Source organism: Ascidiella aspersa, chromosome 2, assembly GCF_963924565.1.
Source record: "Ascidiella aspersa chromosome 2, kaAscAspe10.2, whole genome shotgun sequence".
Taxonomy (NCBI): domain Eukaryota; kingdom Metazoa; phylum Chordata; class Ascidiacea; order Phlebobranchia; family Ascidiidae; genus Ascidiella; species Ascidiella aspersa.
The window spans coordinates 8252925-8273887 of NC_139448.1; the positions used below are offsets into that span (position 1 = coordinate 8252925).

The 20963-nt window shown below is 35.9% G+C and overlaps 3 protein-coding genes across 4 annotated transcripts; 2 read left to right on the forward strand and 1 right to left on the reverse strand.

The window, feature by feature from the left end:
* The first annotated feature begins 151 nt into the window (after positions 1–151).
* On the forward strand, positions 152–3361 carry LOC146163406 (dolichyl pyrophosphate Man9GlcNAc2 alpha-1,3-glucosyltransferase-like). Of its 2 annotated transcripts, XM_083382207.1 has the most exons (8): positions 152–389; positions 826–1000; positions 1358–1777; positions 1840–2011; positions 2209–2343; positions 2409–2479; positions 2548–2803; positions 2862–3361. In XM_083382207.1, exons 1-8 carry the CDS (start codon positions 284–286, stop codon positions 3054–3056), a joined length of 1530 nt encoding a protein of 509 aa, XP_083238333.1. In that variant the 5' UTR covers positions 152–283; the 3' UTR covers positions 3057–3361. The 2 variants fall into 2 exon arrangements, with proteins under 2 accessions (XP_083238333.1, XP_083238334.1); XM_083382208.1 differs by lacking the exons at positions 2409–2479; positions 2862–3361 and having other exon boundaries at positions 2548–2717.
* Positions 3362–4255: 894 nt separating this feature from the next.
* LOC146163407 (uncharacterized) lies at positions 4256–8878 on the reverse strand. Its single transcript, XM_083380480.1, has 11 exons — positions 8832–8878; positions 7765–7926; positions 7588–7637; positions 7374–7472; positions 5982–6935; positions 5656–5808; positions 5318–5418; positions 5053–5147; positions 4670–4793; positions 4433–4577; positions 4256–4358 (listed from the first exon to the last, which is right to left on the reverse strand). Exons 1-11 carry the CDS (start codon positions 8843–8845, stop codon positions 4312–4314), a joined length of 1944 nt encoding a protein of 647 aa, XP_083236606.1. The 5' UTR covers positions 8846–8878; the 3' UTR covers positions 4256–4311.
* A 2003-nt stretch (positions 8879–10881) lies between these two features.
* Positions 10882–18450, forward strand: LOC146163408 (monocarboxylate transporter 13-like). Its single transcript, XM_083380481.1, has 7 exons — positions 10882–10924; positions 11118–11166; positions 11381–11517; positions 12375–12484; positions 15636–15825; positions 17391–18155; positions 18332–18450. Exons 1-7 carry the CDS (start codon positions 10882–10884, stop codon positions 18448–18450), a joined length of 1413 nt encoding a protein of 470 aa, XP_083236607.1.
* Positions 18451–20963: the final 2513 nt, after the last annotated feature.

The following is a 20963-nucleotide window of genomic DNA, read 5'->3' on the forward strand; positions in this document are numbered from 1 at the left end:
AATAAAATCAAATATTTGTGTTTCATAAAACTTTTGCCACACTTTAAAACGTTGATCTCGTTTTTCGCAGTAATTTGTTTGCTACATCATGTAAACAGTACAACCATGAGTCATCAAGATTTTTGTAACGTGGCGGCATTGACAACACAAATCGTAAAAGAGTGAAATTACCAAAACAAACAAATACTCGTGTAGATGATCTATTACAAATCAGGAGAGTCGCGTAGCAAGTAAAAAACATTCGCGTCTATGTTCTATAATCGGAAATAAAGTTATTTAATCAATGAATCGCTTGCATATGCTCCTTACCCAAAGCGTTGCAGGAATTATTCTGCATTGCATTGCCTCCATATTGATAAGGTGGTGCGTTGCGCTTGGACCATACTCCGGTAAATCAACGACGTTTTTTGATTTAATAGGCATAATTTCTGCGTAGTAATATATCAACTTAAGAGTTCTGTAAAAGCTAAGTTATAAACACTTTTGGAAATGCCTCAACATTACATTAATTAACCAATTTTTTCTTGTATTTGTTTTGGAAATGTGTTGTATCAGTGTATACAATTAGGTGTTTTTTTGCTGAAGTTAGGATGCGAGTAAGCATTTTTGGTATTATAAATATTGTTGTATTTATTTTTCTTTGCAATTGCATATTCAACAACTCGTTTCAGTACTGTAATAAGTGGTACAATTCTAGCCCAGCGTTCAACTGTGTACATTGATACAAACAAAATTATAAATCATACAAACCTAGATATTAAAACAAGCAGTTAGGAAAGAACCACAAATCCTTTATATAAACTTGACTTTTTATGTAATTTTCAGGCAAGAACAAGCCACCCTTGTTCGGTGATTATGAGGCACAGCGTCACTGGCAAGAAGTTACTTTTAACTTGCCAGTGGAGGAATGGTACCGGAACTCCAGTGTAAATAATCTTCAATACTGGGGCCTTGACTACCCCCCTCTTACAGCATATCACAGTTGGTTGTGTGCTTACATGTAAGAATATCTTGTTAGTTGCAGTATTAACAATTTGTATTTCCCAAATAAACCAGTGTATTAAAACATGATATATTTTATGCAAATTTGTTAAAGTTTTTAGATAAAACTACACTTATGTTAAACTGCCGTGTTTAATTGTTTCCCGAGATTTTTGACTTAATGATATTTTATGCAATTGTTGCGTTAAAGACTTTCAATTTATGCTGGTTAGGTTTATTAAATCATATTTTAACCCATAGCCCCTTTATGAAATTGTGAGTTGTTAGGCTTATATATCAGCTGGATAAAATCCTGCATTCTGTACAAATGGTATTTCTTTAATTCTCTTAACGTCTCTTTACCTTATGGTTTCAGAGCATCTTTGCTGAATCCACAATGGATTGCCCTTAAAGCTTCCCAAGGCATTGAAGGATACTTTCACCAACTCTTTATGCGTTCAACTGTCCTGGCAGCAGACCTGGTGGTTATTTTTCCGGCACTGATGGCCCTCCGTTATATTGAGCTGCCTAAAACCAGGATGACAGTTCAACCAATGATTCTGCTCAGTCTTTTCTATCCTGGTCTGATATTAATCGATCACGGCCATTTTCAGTACAACAACGTAAGCCTGGGCCTTTTAGTTTGGTGTGTGGTGGCTTTCACTTGTCAGCGTGATATTTTGGGAGCGGTTTTTTTTTGTCTGTCCTTGAATTACAAGCAGATGGAGCTCTATCATGCACTTCCAATATTTTTTTACCTTTTGGGCACAGCATACAAAGAATCATGGCTGAAAGGGTAGGTCATAATTAAGATTATCATTTTATTGCATTTTTTTCTCCTGGCCTATTTGTTTTCAGCATTTGGAAAATATTTACACTGGGGATCACTGTGCTGGCAGTTTTTGGTTTACTTTGGCTACCTTGGCTAACTAGCATAGAAAATGCCTTAGCAGTTGTTCAAAGGTTGTTTCCCTTTGGCCGTGGACTATTTGAAGACAAAGTGGCCAATGTTTGGTGCTCAATTTCACCAGTAAGTGCTCAATTTTCAGGGTTAACCAAGTTGGTACATTAAAAAAAAAAGAAGTGACAAATTATTTTAAATATCTCAATATAACAAACAAAATTACTTATTTTATCCATTAATATTGGAATATGTTGTATTAAAAAACGGTCACCTAACACAACCAGGAAAATATTGTTTCTATGTGAATATATCGTTGAATGTAGGTTTTCAAATTAAAGTTGTACATGACACAGCCATCACTTGTCAAATTGTGCGGGATAACCACTCTGGCACTATCCTTGCCCTCATGTATACGACTTTTTTGCTATCCAACAATCAGGTGCCTAAAATTATCACTGGTAAGTAATCGTATTTTTCTCAAACGAGATTTTAATGGATGATAAACATTCTATTTTATCTGTAGCTAAACGTGTCATTGGTGTTCTTTCTATTTTCATATCAAGTTCATGAAAAATCAATCTTAATTCCAGCAATGTAAGTTAAGCATATATGCAATATGGCAATTCTGTATTTAAATCAACACTTTTTTTACATTTTTTAAGATCCGCCTGTCTTCTTTACGATGAAGTCGCACCAGTGCTCATAACGTGGTTTTTGCACATGACTGTCTTTAGTATGAGTCCACTTTTACTAAAAGATGGGCTTATTCTGCAAACACTTTCAGCCTCCACAATTTTTCTCGTCCTCAGTTGGTTTTACCGTGGTTTCTCTATAAAAAATGTATCTTCTCTTACAAGAAGTCTAGGCTTTCATCAAGGCAGGATTAAAACTTTTGCAGACAATGCGCTGTGGATAATGGTAATAAAAGTGTGTAAACTTTTGTTATAATATACAAATCATTTTATTTTTTTTCCAGTTTGTTTCTTCTACATTGATTTCATATGCACTAATCATCGCCATGGCAACCATCAGACCTCCTGCAAGATATCCGGACATTTTTCCAGTTATTATTTCTACTTTATCTTGTGCCTTTTTCTGTTTTTTTTGTATAATGTTTCAAATATTGCAGTTCAGAAATACGGTGCTAACCAATACCAAAAAGTCAAACTAAACATTAAAAATACAGTATTTTTCTATGCAAATTGTGTGACAAAGAAGATAAACAGCCTTTGTTGTTCAAATACTATATAAGATAAGGTATGCTGTATTGAGCAGCTAGAAATTATATATAAATCCTGAAAATCATTTCCTTTAGTCTTACTGTGTGTCATAAAAAATCTCATATCTTTCTATTTTAATTTCTATTCTACAATCTACATGTTGTTTGTGTTACACACAAGTTGTGAAATTGGCTTTTTGTTTGAGCAACCAAATTTTTGCTTTGCCTTTGTTTTACCTATGTATTAAATACAATCATCTTGTATACTATATGCAAGGACTTCTATACAACTGAACAAAATATTCTGCTCTCAACACCAAATTACATAAAATATTAGATTTGTAGTTAAAGGCAATACACTTTATTAAAAATCCAGCAGAAACATGCTGATTCAGTCATGTAATTTGTGTTCGAATTCATTGCAAATTCTCCTAATTAGTTTAACACAGGAGTTGTTTATCTGATACCAAGATATTTAAAACAACATATTAATTATTACTAGGGCGATTATTTTTTTACCTAAAAATATTTTTTTCTAACAAAATCTTGACCTAATAGAATACATCGAATTAAACAATGCATTGTTGTATGAAGTAATGCACTTGGCGTTATTGGTTGCTTGTCAAAAATTAGTAAGTTCGAGCTGAACCTATTGCAATACACCAGACATGTGGGGTGGGGTTCACTGTGCCGGCTTGCATATACCGTATATTGATCTTAATAAAGATATAGTACAGTTAAAATGTTTTTAAATGTAATTCAAACTAAATCTGATAAAATATTAAACTGAACGACAATTTAAAAAAAACTCACTACAGTTTGGGGTAATTTTTTAAACAATATTTGTGCATTTCGTAAACGGTTTTAACTTAAAATAATTTCGACTATTTTGCCAGGTCAAAAAATAATCGCCCCAATTATTACCAAAAAGTTGGGTACTGCAAAAGATATCTATGCTCAAAAATTGAATACACAACATTATGCTTGTATGTCCAATTTAATCAATTTTTATCTGACCACTGGAATGACTACTCTTGGCTTTCGATGGGATGGACTCTACTTTTGCCTAAAACATCAAATATTGAAAAACAAAGTATCTGCATCCCTATATTTCCTCCTTTGAAAATCAATTCAACAAAGAAAACACATATTTTAAAAGTGTTTATTTAACTATGTAGAAAAGAAAAGAACTTTAAATAAATATTTGTTAGTTTGATGAAGATGGTTCTTTGATGTAGCTTGATATCTGACGTGCTGAAAACAAAAAAACACTGTAAATTGAACAAATATAACAATGTCTGTTTAGCAAATATAAGATAACAACCTACCACTTGATAAAGCGTTGCCAAATTTGTGAGTAGCTCTAAGCCTATGAACGTGTGTAGCATTTTTGTCAGACAAAACACTATCTCCACACTTTTTTAAAGATCCAAGATCAAAATAAAGCAGTTGAAGGTTTTGCAACTTTGCCAGCTATACAAACACAAAGAAAACTTATTGTAATGATATCAGACTTCATTTTTAAACATTGCAGCATAAAAATACTTTGATGCAACTCTACAAACCTTTTCTTTTTTTGCCTCCTGTTTCTTTGTGATGGCTTTACACAGCTTTTCGTATTTTTTATATTGTGACCGTGTCGCGCCAAGTTCAATTGGGATTTCTGGTGGTAGAATGAAATTCATATTGCTGTAGGTAAAACAAAAAAATATAAAACATATTATTGCTATTGTAAGTTATACCATATATAAAACCTACTGACATCTTTTAATTAAAAATATAAAAATATATATTTGTGTTAGCTTAACTTAATATTAACTACAAAAAATATGTGTAACAAAATTTATCTGATACTATAAAATATATATCTAAATTTCCAAGGTTTGCTATTTAGTTTTAAATTAAAGTTTGAGTTGTTTTAATGGACTTTGGCTGTTCAATTGCTAACCTTGTCTGCTGCCAAAACGATTCTGGATACCTACAGTTTGCTCTTTGGGCTTGACTTAAACAGGCAACTGACTTCTCCAGAAGACTGTCGATGGTCTGTTTATAAAATCGCAGTAAAATACAGCAAGACAGAAACACACAAAGCTTATTTTAAAATGAAGTATTTTTTATTGTGTTTTTTTTAAACAAGAGCTTTGTGGTAATTATGACCTTTTAAAATATTATATTGCTCGATAAGACTTCTACAATTACCTAACTTAACTTACCTTGGAATTTTTATGATTATGTTTCAGCATCAATTTGTTATATCTTTGAAAAGCAAGGTCAATACTACTTTCTCGAAGCTTGCTTTTGTAATTTGAAAGGTCTGAAAAAATTACTGTATTTACAAAGAATTGTATATACATAAATAAAATGCTATTGCTGTTTATCAAAATACATTCATAATTTATTTAAGCTGATTTACTGATAAACGGTGAGATGAGTTTATAACAAAACAAAAAAAATAATAAACTCAATTTATTTATGTAGCTGAACATTCACACCAGTTATATATTTTTTATTATATATTTTGTGCCACAGTAGTGTTTTTCGACTATTGTACCTTTTAGTTGATTTTCGTAGGATTGCTGCAGGAGGCCTGCAAAGAAAACTGGCTCTGTGATGGCACTCATCTGTTTACGCACAAACTTCCAATGGTTAGCATCAGAGCCAACACTGGTGTCGGTTCCATTTCCTGGTTCATCGAGAGTGGGGTCTACAAGTTTTGTAAATATATATGGTTAATATGCAACAACATTGTTTTTAAGAGAGTTACTAGCTGTTGTCCTGTGTTAGTGATTCATAAGAATTAAACATTGGTGTAGGATAAAACAAATATAATTTTAAAAGTTTGGACAATGATTAGGACAGATTTTATAACTTACATACCATTTAGAGACAAAGACTCATCCAGAGTACTTTGGCTATCATCCGAGTCTATTATATCATTGCATAAAAGTGAATCATCAGTTTTGTGGGTTGCATTATTATTTCCTTGTTGTTGAGAGAGCCCTTTTTCTGATTTTCTTTCAGGGCTTTTAGGCGTTGTTCTTACAGGCATTGTTAATACGCTGGTTGTCAAGGTATTGTCGTTTTCATCTGGGTGATGCTGTATTTTTTTTCTTTTAGAAGGAGGAGTGGACTTTGAGGTTGCCTTGCTTTCATGTGTTAGGTCAAACTTTGAAAATGCAGTTTCTGCAGGTTTTACAGAATAACTGGATTCTCTAGGTTTACTTTTAATTGTCCTTGATTTGGTGTTTTTTCGTTTTTGTAATCTTCGAGGTGAAATCTCTTGGTTAGTTTTGCCGACAGACTTTTCCTTTGTCCTACTTTGCTGCAGAGGTTCCTCATTGGCCTTTCTCTGCTTCGTTTGCAAATTAAAACTTTCTGTCAGAATGGTGTTCACGTTGCTCCAATCAGAAGAGGACAATGAGTCTCTAGGTCTCATGCGTTGACGCCGAGATTGCCTAATGCTTTCATTTCCATTTTCATCTTCTGTGATGTCATCAGTCAAAAACCATTCTGCCTCCTGTTGCAGGGAAGTTAATGTAGATCTTCTGATTTTTGTTCGTTTTGTGTCTTTGGGTCTATTTTTTGTTTTTTCTTTTGCTGCAGGGGAGGTCTGTTGTTTTGTGGCGATGACGGAAGATGGGGAAGTTTCTTCGATAAAGTCGTTCTCTTTTGTTTTTCGGAACTGTTCAAGTTGCTTTTGGGCGGCTTTGCTTAAAACGATGGTCTTCCTTGCCGTTTGGCTTCTTCTAGGTGGTGGTGCTTTATGAGTGTCCAAATGGTTTGGATATCTTTGTGGATCTTGACGTGTAGCAAGAGGTAGATTGTTTGATCCTTTAAAAAAATTATTTTATTTATTGATTAGGTTTATTCTAGAGTATATGCTATTGCCTACTAGAGATTTTGATAATATCCGATCGGAGCTGATACCTGACGTCAAATGAAAAATAAGTACTCACCCAACACTAGGGTGATATTGACGCCGTCTACGACAACAATTTAATATAGAAAATTAGGCCATGATTAGTGATCAAATAATAATAAAACAAACATCCTAATAACAGTAATTTAGCAAACCCATAAAATAGTTACGCTTTAATTATTAAAAAAAAACAAAAAAAAACATAAAAACAAATAAGACTTTATCCACAACTGTTTATCTGAATGTTATAACAAATGAAAGTTTTTTGTTGTCTACTTTGGAAACAGGACACAAATTAATTCTGTTTTCAATGTTGTTACTATGGTATTTTTCGAAAAACAATACATTACCTTTAACATTTGTCACAAATGTATGCTCCTGAGTGGGAAGAAAGGAGCCCTGTGGTGAACTCTCAGGTTCTTGCTTGAAAAATGACGGGTCTTCACCCACTGAAAACATGTTTTGATGAGAAAAATGGCAAAAGTTGGGCAACACAAATAGCAAACAATAACTTTGCGCTAAAATAAATTATAACTAATCTATCTGCATAATACTATGACTTACCATCACTTGGTTGTTTCAAAGACTCGTCAGTATATTCATCATCAGGTTTTCTGAACAAATACATAACAAAATAATAACCAAACAGATTAAGAAAAAACTCATTTTTATTAGTAGGGGAAATGAGTTAAACACTGAAACTGTGTATAAATTTGATTAAAGATCATATGCAATACAAACCTCTGGAATCTATGCATCATGGGGACCGATGGAATCGGACTGGACATTTTTTGAATGGACTTGAAGTATCGATTCAAATGGTCATTCATTGTTTCGGGTTCACTGCTGAATTGATGAAGGGCCTCTTTGTCGAACATTCCCACAAGGGACCTTGCTGATTTTCTAAAAAGGGGTGTATTTTGTAAAAACTAATATATTTCAGCTCATATTTCTATCAGATTAAACTGTCATGTATTGAATTGCCTATACAGAAATATAGGCGCTGGTCTAGAATCCTACCACAATGCACATTATTTTGGGTTAGGGTGTGTTCGGGTAGGTTAAGCAATGTTAATAAATAATAAATATAATAATATGTGACCCACCCACACTCAAATGCTAACTCCCAACCTAACCCAAATATTGCACTTTGATTTATTAACTGTGGCAGGATTCTTGACCAGCACCTATATTTCTTTATAGGGAATTCAATACTTTATATTTTAATCTGAGGCCGATAACTAATATTTTATACAAAAATATCGCGACCCAATCCAATATCAATGATGTCACGACGATGCTAAAAAAAACAAAAACAAAAACGGAAAATTAATAACATTAAAGGTGCTAATGTAGAACATTACAGACACAAACCGATTCTTTAACAAAGCAAATACAGTGTCAACATGTATTAAACACGTTTATCAGTGGTGGCCAGTCTGGAAAGTATGGCCGATGTTAAAAAGATCTTGTGGGTGCACAGCCGAAAAAATACTGGTGCAAAAAAAAGTGCACCTCATGTGCACTTTATGATTTTCCGATGCACTATGTATTGTATACATACCACTGTAAATGTGATAAATAAGGGTGCACAAGCGTTTTACATTTTGGAATGCAGTATAGATTTTTTTCAGGTGCACTTTTGAAAGGTTGAAATAAACTCGCGGGTGCACTTGCCATTCTTTCCACTGTGAGTGTGTGGTAAAAACGTTCCAGTTTTACAATAAAAACAACATTTTTTAATTTACTAGTAACATGCAGTTGGTCATGTAATCATTATAGTAAAGTTAACACAAAATAGTTCTCACCGATTCATAGACATGTTGATATTAGTCGTGCTCAGACCCACGTATAAAGTTACACAACCTGTTAAAAACAGGTAAAGTTTTAAAAAGCAAATTCACAAAGTTAAGTAAATTAGGTATCTAATAATATTAATACTTGACTCACCAAAACGCAACTTGTACCCCAACACAAATAATGCTAGCAATATAAAAAAGGTGGATTCTAGAAAAGCGCAATATATTGGCCTAGGGCCCAAGTATATTAGATTATGCCGAAAACGCTAAAGTATATTTTACAAGGCATATATTAAAATAAATCTAAAATGGCGTCGAATGAAAACATTTGGAAACCACAGCTGATATCCAGAGATTTTACCGCCAAACGCAAAAGCCAATCCTAGGCAGTAGCGTCATAATTATTAAACAATTTTAAAGTCAAAAAAAAGGAAATTTCTTGCGAGCATTTTTGTTGTTGCAGTTTTGCCGTTGGGGGTTGCTACAAGTAAGGCGTTGATCCATAGGCTGAATCCCCACCTGATAGTCCCAAATGCTTAAACTCAGACCGATCGAGACTAATGAGGTAAAACACTGATTATTTTGTTGTCGCGTCTCCACCGACCAGATTAGACGTAAATCTTACGTACAGCTGTCAGTTATGACAAAATGCATTTTTAGCGAGATAGGGCGCGGAATACTTTTTACCGTGACTAAAGATGTTTTTTGATAAAAGCCACGATTTTTTTTACAGGTTTTTAAAGGTTTTATATTAGGAATGTGTTTTTTAAAGGTTCAGCAGATATTTTTTTAAATATCATGAAAATGTAATACTTAAACGGTTCAAAAGCCATTTCCAGTTTGTCCTAATTGTAATTTTGCATAACGAAGCTTGTATTTTTTCCAACTTAAATGGGAATTTATTCTTCCCTAATACAATTTTAACTTTAAAAGTGGTATAACCTAAGGTCAAGATATATTTTGACGAAATTCTTGCGCTTTTTTGAAATTTACCTTCATGTTGCAATACAGTGTAAAAAAGTGTGTAGGAAAAACCCTCTGTATGTTTTTTTTACAAATAGGGCGTACTGGTACCCAGCACTTGTGTAGCCGTATAAACCGCTTGATAAGTTTCCAAATCCATAATAGCCTACTGCCAAAGTTTCCATTTCATTTGCCTTCGCCGTGATCACAACTGAATTATATAGCCTAGCTTTGGCGAGTTCAAGTTTAGCGCGCTTTAGGCAGATTTGATTTCACACATGACACGACAGGTCATCAGTCAGATATGTTTCGTCACGTCGTGTTAGAAGTCCGGTGGGGATCCAGCCTTAGAGCAAGAGTTTAATGGGCGTATCGATTTTTTAATGTAAATAAATAGGTTAAATGTCAATGAATAGGTTTCCAATTTGTTTGCACTTCCTATAGGCTACTGATTCACGACTGTTTAAACATCAGCGTACCCTGAATAATCAAATATAATTTTAAAAAGCCAAAAGCACTCTATAAGTTCAAGTCTGCACAAATGCGCCCCAAGAGATTCTCAAACCGCCCGCAGTTCTTGATTGTTTTTATTGATATTATGGCAGATAAAAAACGATCGTCAAGAAATGATATGGTTGTTTGGCAATAAGTTCGCTGTGAATTTCGTCTTGACATTCCGTAAGCTAAAAAATTGACTTTGAAGCAGTGCTGATGGGTAATCGGACTCAATCAGGTTTAGAATGATCCGCAAAAAAGGCCGCAAACTGTAAAGATGGAATAGCACATAATGGAATATTTTCCTACCTTGTATGGTTGTTGAGCGAATTATATGACACTCCATAGGATTGTTGAATAACCACCTTATAAATTATAGTTACATAAATGAGTGATACATCGCATTTTTGGCCGGAGGCGGTAACTTTCTAGGCAAAATCGGACTCGGGTTAATTCTAACCGAATCCGCAACTCAGTTAAAAGCCATGAAATTACCCAATGCCTTTTTCTGACTTTGTATGGATAGGGAATTTATAAATATTGGTCTAATTTCTTATAAATATTTCTTGAGATATGTTTGCCAATATGCAAAATTAAAATAATGCATGAAAACCCGGCTGTTGACCCTCCCGATGGAGTCTGGGGTTGGTTAGTCGTAGTTGGAGTGTTTAGTTCAGCAGCCCTGACATAAGGCGCGATGACTACTTACCCAATATTCTATCTTCCCCTTATGCAAGAATTCGGCATCGGCCTTGGCGAAGTGACCTGGCTGACTGGATGTTACGAGTTTGGAACTAACAAGTTTTAGTCTCATGTATAATATCTATATTGTTTTAGATTTGTTTGCACCGATTTTGGTGGACAAGCTTGGCTGGAGCAATTCCAGGTAATTTCAGTGCTAACAGTCCTTTTACGAGTTATTACTGCGTCGTTAATATTGTATCGAGGACTGCATTTGGCGCATTGGGAGACATTAAACGGGTCAACATCATGTAGGTTTCGCTGATAACTCAGCTAATAGTCATATCTGCAGTCATATCTGCTTCTGTTTGGTTTGTAAAAACCTATACTGGTCTTCTGGCCAACACTGTTGCTCACAGTCTTATGAGTTGTCCCATTCACATCATAGAAGTTCCGCTTTTGGTCAAAGTGATCGGAGAAAACAAGATTCAGTTGGGAATCGCCATTGCTGGCCTGATTTATGGCATTTTTGGTTCCGGCGTCGTACCGCTTATAGGTAAGCAAATAAATGCGAGTTAATCAAGGCAATTCTAGTTCAGATTTTGCTGAAATTTCTTGTTTTCACGAATCCTGTAATTCTAATTTAATTATGGGAACCTGGAAAACTGTTTTTTGTTTTTAATCCCATTTAAAATCTAGAAAAAAATATATTGACATGTTAATATCAGTCGTAGTTAGACCTACGTATTAAGTTACACAATCGGTTAACAACATATGAAGTTGAAAAAAGCAAATTCCTAAGGTTAAATACATTAAGTTTCGCTTGATTTTAGGTTAGTCAAATCAGTGGTTTTGAACCTTTTAAAGGTGAGGGACCAAGGTTGGAAAGTATGACAGATCTTGCGGGTGCACGACTAAAATGATCAGGTGTAGGTAAGGTCAAAAGTGCACCACGCCAGGTGGTGTACACAAGAATTGGGGTCTTGAAATCAGGGCTGCGGAGTCGGACTCGGGACTCGAAACTGGAGTAAGAACACATAAAACTACCCGAGTCCGACATGCGCATGCGCAGTACCAAATTTTTAACTGATATGGCCACCATCTGGAAATTATAAAGGTGGATTAGCACTTGGTGGAATATTTTCGAAACATATATTTTGAATGAACGAATTATACGAAACCCCCATGGGTGGATTGCTGAACATCTACTTTACTTTAGTTACGTAAGTTGGCGGAATACAGGCTGTTGAGTCAGAGCCGGACTCGGGACTCAACAAAATCGCACATTTGACCCGAGTCGGACTCGGGAGTCGGACATGGGTTATTTTGAACCGATTCCGCATCCCTGCTTTAAATTTATAGGGTGCAAGTTTGTTGAAACAAAGTCATAAGTGCACTTGTTATGCTTTCCAGACAGGGTGGTGGCCACTTCCATAAGCTCCAAACGTGTTGTGACCAGCTGGGGCACTGGTCTAGAATCCTACCACAACGAACACATTTGGATAAGGTGCGGGTTGGTTTGGGTAGGTTAAGCAATAATAATAAATATAACAATACTTGACTCTTCATTCCAAACAATTTATGGTGACACCTGACCCAAATATTGTACGTTGTTTTAATATTTGTTTCAACGCTGTGGCAAGATTGTAGACCACGTAAGCTCGCCGACCAACATCGTTAATTGTTACTTAAAATATTTCAGGATGTAAATTTGACTGGAAATGGAAATAATTGACCGCGATAGTTGCGTAAAATGGGAGGAGCGGGTTGTGACGTTTTATTAACACCCTGTCAGAGTCACCAAATTATTGCCACTTGTATATTTGGTTAAAAAGGCAACTTTGTTCTAAATTTTGCTAAACATAACTTAAGTCCTGTTTCATACGGTACTGCGAATTTAACATGCTAACACCCTAAAAAACAGTTTTCAAATCTTTTAGTATTCCGTAGGCGGTTAATATTCCTGAAATAACAAAAAGTATAGTGTAGTAGAAATGATTCACACTAAAACTTTCTAGGTATTCGTGCAGCAGGCTTAACTTTTGAACTTGGCACAAGCAGATAAGGTGCACATCTGGTGCAACATAAAGTACAAGTGCACATTTCGAGCACATTCGGTGCACATTTGGAGAGCCTTGGGTGCACATTTCGCCGATGCACTTTTGGAACACAATGTGCACATTTTTTTTAGCCCACCGCCGCAGTGACAGGTCAGCTTATACGAAAAAATTCAGAAGCCGGTCACTACGATATTTACCTTCTAGTATTAGTGGCATTTAACACAAGAATTGCGGGTCTTATTGAAAATTGAAATATTAAAAATTGTAGAGAGCAAACATATGCTTACCGAGGTCGATAATAGACCAGATAATCCCTTACGCATTCGCGTTTCCTGGACGTTAGTCATGAATTAATTGTACTGCAAACCAGACAACCATACGAAAGCCTTACATGATGCCAGACGTGTTTTTACTGTGCAGTAGGTTGTTTCATGTAAAGCGGAGCTATGCTAATTTTTTCGAATGTGCAATAAATTTATCAGCGACCTGACAGTATGCAACTTGAATTCAATGGAAGTTTGTTTAGTTTCAATTAAGTGGAGTTCAGATAGTACGGTGGCCATGTCACCCCTGTTAAAAAATAGAAAACTTTAGTTTATTAGAATAACCACGTATGAGGTAGGAAGCCATTTGCCTTAAATTACAGCCAATGGTCTTTTAGCAGAAAAGCAAATTCTAATTCCTTCACAAATAAAATCGCCTTAAAAGATAGTCTTTTGTTTTCCTATGGTTTAAAAACAACCATGGACCGATTGTTTGCAGTGGTTGGTAACAGTTAGTTACGAGCTAGTTAATGATTTTGAGTCAACAAGTCTTATCAGAATTCAATAGTTGATGGAAGCAGATAGAGGAAGTAAATCCTCACCAATGTGAACTATCAACAAAACAAAACTGCAAAAATGGGCTGTAGATGCTGTGTATTAGCTTGTGGAAAGTGTACGAGTTGTATGAAAGTTGAATATGGGGATTGCGCTGAGCGCTACTAATTTTTTGGTCTTGTATGCTTTTGAATAGCTACTTTTAGTCGGTCCATATAACAACAAAAAGCAGTGAAAAAAATTGATTTGATTTTATTTAGCTTATTTGATAATGAATTGTTTTTTCAAACAATTTTATTGTTCAGGTTAATTGTAAAAAAATCAAGTTCCTTTTACGCCGCTAGGTTAGGTTTGGGGACCTACAATGCAATTCATTGATAAGGCCTATGAATTAAGTATATTCCAGAAAATAATATTATAGGCTAATGGAGTTTAGAACGTATTTTAATCTTACAGCTACTACGATTCAAGCCTCTCAATAGTTAAATAAAATTTATATTGAAAATAGCTAAATTATTCTGCATTTTTTCATTATTGGACAAACGGTCAATTTGACCGCTCGCGGCAATTTTAGGTATGGCCACAACGCAAAAATTCCAGTGTTAACGAAGCGTATCGAGGTTTTTATGTCCATCAATAAGCTACATACGTCATTAAATAGGGATCAAGTTTGTTTGCACTTCTTGGGCTAAAACACGACTGTTTAAACATCGGCATGCATGAACCCTTTTTCTGACGACCTGCAGTGTTCAGTGTTGCAAATGTGGCCAGTTTGAATGTAAAATTCATTCTTTTTGTTTACAACTTCAACAATAATTGTTTGTTTGCAAAGTTTTGATTTGATCAGCAGCTAAGGACTAACAATTCAAAGATGTCAGAATAGTTATTATTATCAAAGCTTTGCCCAGTGGCATTTTAGTCTCTCAGTCGGGACAACAAATTCAAATTAGGATTCTTTGGTGTAAACAAATTTAAGATGCAGATGATGCTAAAAAATGCTAGAAAGTACCAATAATGGCACGGGAGTATTTGGCACTCGCACTCTCAAGAGAAAAAAATGCACTTTTACTAAATCGATTTTGATTGAATAAATTTATATCTGGTTGAACATAGTTACTTTCCGGTTGTCAAGAATTCGATAATTCACCTTCCCTGAATCCCGAATCCGACTTTCGCCTCACCAAATATCAAAACTGATAATGCCGCAAACTGTTAACTGTTAAGGTGGTATAGCATATATGATGGAATATTTTCCGACAATGTATGGTTGGATGTTGGTGGATGATTTACATGACACCAGAGTTAAATCAGTTGTAATTTGTAATAGTAATTGATGTAATTAATTACAGGTTTTTATGTAATTGAGGTATTTCCATTCTGTGTAATTGTAATTTGATAAAATTTTGGCTCAATGGCCTACATTGATATTGAGAAAATTGTTTCAATGCCGAAAATTGTAATTTATGTCGGCCTAATTCATTTCTTTTTAATGTAATTGTAATGCAATTGTTATTAAACTGAATAAATGTAATTGAACCAACTTTGCATGACACCCCAATGGATTGCTGAACAACCATTTTGTTTTAGTTGCATAAATAGGTGAAATACGTCGCACATTTGACCGGAGTCGGACTTAAGTTATTTTTACTCGACTCCGCAACCAGTTTTAAAGCCTTAAATTACCCAATGCCCGTTTATTCTGACTTCATACGAATATTTGGGAATCTAATGTCTTACTAATACTTCTTGATATATGATCACAAAAAAGTAAAATGAAAATATTGCCTACTAAACAGGCTGTTGACCCACCCGATGGGGGCTGGGGTTGGTTTGTCGTAGTTGGAGTGTTTATTTCGTCAGCCTTAACATTTGGCGCGATGACTACTTACCCAATATTCTATCTTCCCCTTATGCAAGAATTCGGCATCGGCCTTGGCGAAGTGACCTGGCTGACTGGATGTTACGACTTTGGAAAAGCGTTCGGTTGTAAGTATCGTAGCATAACATGTTGTGATTTAATCCGTATTATTGTCTTTAAATTCTGTGTAACAAAAATTTTAATAGGCTGAAAGTAACACACTAACACGTAATTTAGTTTCATCTATAATATATATTGTTTTAGATTTGTCCGCACCAATTTTGGTGGACAAGATTGGTCACCGCAGTGTAAGTCTTTTGTTTTCTATCGCAAGTTCGGTCGGAATATGCTTGGCGGCTTTTTCACCAACGCCAATCTTGGCTTATATTTTGGCTGGAGGAATTCCAGGTAAATTTAAATGCTGACGGTCGTTGGCGAGTTATTACGGCTTAAAATTAAATAACATGCTCGAAAAGTGCGCATTTACAAAACGAAAACTTTGCTACACTGCTAAACCAATGTTTCTTAAACTTTTTACCCCATGCAGGACGCAACTAGGCCTAAACTTTTATTGGTTATCTTGCTATATCGTTTTTATTTCATAGGCCTCCAAAAAAGGAAAGTAAAAATAAAAGCCTATAGTATTTTAAATTACGAAAACACACAGTGTTGGCCATAGCTAAAATCTCCGTTCAAAGAGATATGACGTGGAAAACTGCAATAGAAAAAATATTGCTTTTTACAATTGAAAGATATCCTTCTTTCAATGAAATCCAACACTGGCTGGTGGGTATTTCATTATGCCTGATCTTTACAATAAGAGCGCTAGATGAGAACACCCATAAGACCTATAAATCAACGACATCTTGATCCGAATAAATCTGTGATATAGGGGGTAGGGGTTTGTAATGAGAATGGGTAAAATTTGGGTTCGGAGTGGAGTTTTTGGAGAAGTAAGTGGTGACGTTTGGAGGAGTTGGGATAATCTAAAACGTTGATTAAGTTATTTTTTGCCATTTAGAGCTAATTTCGATTACTAGGTATTGGTCCTATTTTGATCCTATCCTGAACTGTGTTTTATTTTAGCGTTGATGTTATTCTATAATTGGTCTTAAAGCTTGTCACTAGCAGGGCTGCGGAGTCGGACTCGAAACTCGACGGAGTCGGTTTCTTTAGCTGGAGCCGGACTCGGTACTCGAGTAAGACCACGTAAAACAACCCGAATACCGAGTCCGACCTGCGCACGCGCAGAACCAAATTTTAAAATAGTTAAAGCGGCAAACTATAGGTTGTAATCGAGGTATAGCAAATGGTGAAATATTTTTTAACCGTGTATTGTGGGTGGATAAGTCATATGACACCCATATGAGTAGATTGCTGAATAATGAATACCCATATTATTTCAGTTACGTAAATGTGTGAAATACAAACTGTAGACAGTCTGGACCGAACTCGGGACTTGACGAAATCGCACATCTGGCCGGAGTCGGATTTGGGACTCTAGAGTTAGACCCTGATTTATTTTTCTGTACGGAGAAAGACTCGAGTTATTTTCAACTGACTCCGCAGCCCTGGTCGCTAGTTAATAACAGAATTTGGTGATTTTTTTATAATTCCTCAACATTCCACAGCGCATGGTTTAAGAAACGCTGCACTAACCTACTAAAGTCTTTAATTAACTGTTTTTGTTCAGGCTTTTCAGTTGGAGTCTTAAACACCGTTGGGAACGTTGTTATAGTGCGATATTTCCACAAGCGGCGAATGCTTGCTCTAGGCCTGGCACAGTCTGGATCAGCCGTCGGAACCTTGGCACTCGCCCCCCTGTTGCAACACCTGATCGACTTGTACGGTTGGCAAGGAGCATTTTTGCTGTTGGGTGGCCTCAGTTTTAACAGCGTTGCAGCCTCAACTTTATACAGACCAATCCAACTAAAGACTGACGAAACAGCTAATGATGAGGGAAGTAACGGAATGCTTGATTTTCTCAAGACAGCCAAGTGGTGTTTATCTCGTAGCAAGTTCTTGTTGATCCCTGCCATTTTTATGGCGATGTATAGCGGCTTGAGAGCCTATCTCGGCTTTCTAATTCCTTTTGCGCGAAAAGAACTCCTTCTTGATCCAATGCAGTCATCATTTCTTCTGTCGCTTTATAGCGTTGTTAATATCTTCTCGAGAACTGCATTCGGCGCATTGGGAGACAACAAACGGGTAAACATCGTGTGGGTCTCGCTGATAACTCAGCTAATAACCGCCGTCATATCTGCTTTGGTCTGGTTCGTTGGAACATATGCCGGTCTTCTGGCCAACACTGTTGCTCACAGTCTTATGAGTGGTCCCATTCACATCCTATACGTTCCGCTTTTGGTCAAAGTGATCGGAGAAAACAAGATTCAGTGGGGAATCGCCATTGCTGGCCTGATTTACGGCATTTTTGGTTCTGGCGTCGTACCGCTTATAGGTAAGCATTCCTTTCTTTTCCCTTCTTTTGCAAAATTGTTTAGTGACTTTGTCCATCTGCCGAGAATATCTGTTTGCTAGATGGATTTTCTGATATAAATTACACGAGTGCCAATTTAACAGGTTTTACACAGTCTGAAAATAATAATAACAACTTTAACCTTGTTATTTGTTTAGGCTTTATGGTGGACAGTGTTGGAGATATCAAGTTGGCGTTTTTGGCCTCAGCGGCACTTTGGACGTTGTCAGCTTTTCTACACTTTCCTTTTTTGCGTAATCGTCCAGCAAGACTTTGAACTACTTATTTGCCAAAAAAAATATTTGGTTACATAGTATAGACTGAAGTGCCAATTTTGGTGTACTAATCTTATATTAATTTATTCTTCCGAGAAAAAATATTATATTTTTTAAAATAAATGCAAATTGATCAAGGCCATTCTAATTAAGATTTTTGCAGAATTTATTGTATTCACGAATCCCGTAATTCGAATTTAATTAGGGAAACCTGGAAACCCTAGTTTTGTTTTTATCTTTTTTTGAAATTTAGAAAAAATGTTTGATCAAAGTCGTATTCGAAGGTGTTAGTGGCATTTAATAGGACGTATCGAGTTTTTTTATGTCAATAAATAACTGCACAGACTCCAATTTGTTTGCACTTCCTTAGCTAACAACGATTGACTAAACATCAAAACATACACGACCTCTTTTTCTGACGACCTGCAGTTTTTCAGTGTTTACAGAGGTTATGCTGCAGAAGTAGGCAGTTTGCATGTATGATTCATTTTTTTAATTTTGATATGTAGTAAATACTAACAATTTTAAAGTGTCAGTATAGTTGTTAATAGATAAACTTCTGAAGTTTAGCATGCAACTTCAAAAATTCAAAACGTTTTTTTAATTTAATGGACATTTTTGTTAGTGACTTTGCCTAAAGCCTGATTTAAGTTTTAGGCCAGATGAAATATATTGTGGTTTTATTTCGCGCTGAATTAAGCAGTCCATTTTCCTAGGTATATAAAAAAAATAGCGCATTTACAGAACCAGCTGTCCATCAAGACTCAGCAAAAACCTGGACGAAGTATAAAAGTTTAAAAAACGTAAATAAATAATCAACGATAGGTAGCCTACTGAATACTGAAAATTGCTCAATTATCTGAATGCGTTGAGACTTGCGCGACTTAGCTGAAAAACATAACAGCGACAACTTGCAGAATAAAGCGACTTAAGGCAGTGTATCTCGACCTTTTATGCCGGAAAGTTAATATATAACCAACGCTCTTAAGCTTTAGTATATCACCAAGGCTTTGGCCACATGATTCTCTACTTTCTTATAAATATTTTATGAGATAAGTTCCAAAATAAGCAAAATAAAAATAATGCCTGAAAAACAGGCTGTTGACCCTCCCGATGGGAGCTGGGGTTGGTTTGTCGTAGTTGGAGTGTTTATTTCGTCAGCCTTAACATTTGGAGCGGCGACTACTTATCCGATATTCTATCTTCCCCTTATGCAAGAATTCGGCATCGGCCTTGGCGAAGTGACCTGGCTGACTGGATGTTACGACTTTGGAAAAGCGTTCGGTTGTAAGTATCGTAGTATAATATGTTTTAAGTATTTCCGTATTATTGTGTTTAGATTCTGACTATAACGTTCGTTTTACGCACCCGGTCCAGCGCAAAACGCTATATGAGGCTTGGGAATGCGTCCCCTGTTTAACCACCAATCAAGCACACCCAGTTGTAATTTAACAGTCAGCGAAGTGCACCAAAGGCTAGTACGCGTGTCCAATACAATTACCTCGTCGTACAATTTCAAATATTATGCTCACCAACTATTTTGGAGAACCGGGAGAAAATGCAGGTTGTCGAACCTAATTGGTATTTCCTTTTACACAAAAACAAGATTAACACTTTCACCACTGAAGTCAGGCAAGAATGAAAGACCGCATGTCTCAGAAAGTTAGTTCAAAGCGATTACAGCATCATTGTCTCATAGAAATCCGTAATCACTGGCAAACACGATGTAACACTGAGAAACCAAATTTTTGTTAGGCTGAAAGTAAGGAATTATCAAGTTATTTTGTCTCTTATCTACAAATATATATTGCTTTAGATTTGTCCGCACCAATTTTTATGGACAAGCTTGGTCACCGAGGTGCAAGTCTTTTGTTTTCTTTCGCAAGTTCGGTCGGAATATGCTTGGCGGCTTTTTCACCGACGCCAATCATGGCTAACATTTTGGCTGGGGCAATTCCAGGTAAATTCAAATGCTAATAGTTGTTTTTCAATGTCTTACCGCTTTAAATTAAATGCTGCTCAAAAACGAGTTGGTAGTTTAGAAAGCGAATTCTGTGTTACACTAAACTAGTGGTCGGCAAACTTTTTTTGTCGCGGCCCAAAGTACTCTTTTCAGAGTTATTGAAGGCCCACTACAAAAACAGGGGTGGATCCAGGCATTTGTTTGAGTTGGAGGCTTTCGAATAACGTCACAAAGTTAATTTCTTAGCAACCCTTGTGGTTCTCAAAAGAACTCTTGCGCAAATATGAAGCTAAAATCCAGTTGGCGAAAAGTTTACCAGTGCACATTTCGAGGTACAATTGCACATTTCGAGCATATTTGGTGCACATTTGGAGAGCATTGGCTGCACATTTTTTTGAGCCCGCCGCCTCAGTGATAGGTCAGTTTACGCGAAAAATTTCAGCAGCCGGTTACTAGGATATTTAGCTAGTAGTATTAGTGGCATTTAACACTAGAATTACCGGTCTTATTGAAATATTGAAAATTGTAGAGAGCGAACATATGCTTACCGAG

Excerpts from the sequence above, each read along its gene's own strand:
- LOC146163406 (XM_083382207.1), top strand. The coding sequence starts at position 284 with ATGAATCGCTTGCATATGCTCCTTACCCAAAGCGTTGCAGGAATTATT. Across the intron at positions 2,012-2,208 it reads TTTGGTGCTCAATTTCACCA|GTTTTCAAATTAAAGTTGTA; the intron begins GTAAGTGCTCAA and ends CGTTGAATGTAG. Across the intron at positions 2,804-2,861 it reads ACAATGCGCTGTGGATAATG|TTTGTTTCTTCTACATTGAT; the intron begins GTAATAAAAGTG and ends TTTTTTTTCCAG.
- LOC146163407 (XM_083380480.1), bottom strand. Across the intron at positions 7,638-7,764 it reads ATGATGCATAGATTCCAGAG|AAAACCTGATGATGAATATA; the intron begins GTTTGTATTGCA and ends GTATTTGTTCAG. Across the intron at positions 5,419-5,655 it reads CTACGAAAATCAACTAAAAG|ACCTTTCAAATTACAAAAGC; the intron begins GTACAATAGTCG and ends TAATTTTTTCAG.
- LOC146163408 (XM_083380481.1), top strand. The coding sequence starts at position 10,882 with ATGCATGAAAACCCGGCTGTTGACCCTCCCGATGGAGTCTGGG. Across the intron at positions 11,167-11,380 it reads CTTGGCTGGAGCAATTCCAG|TCTTATGAGTTGTCCCATTC; the intron begins GTAATTTCAGTG and ends TGTTGCTCACAG. Across the intron at positions 15,826-17,390 it reads CTTTGGAAAAGCGTTCGGTT|GCTTTTCAGTTGGAGTCTTA; the intron begins GTAAGTATCGTA and ends GTTTTTGTTCAG.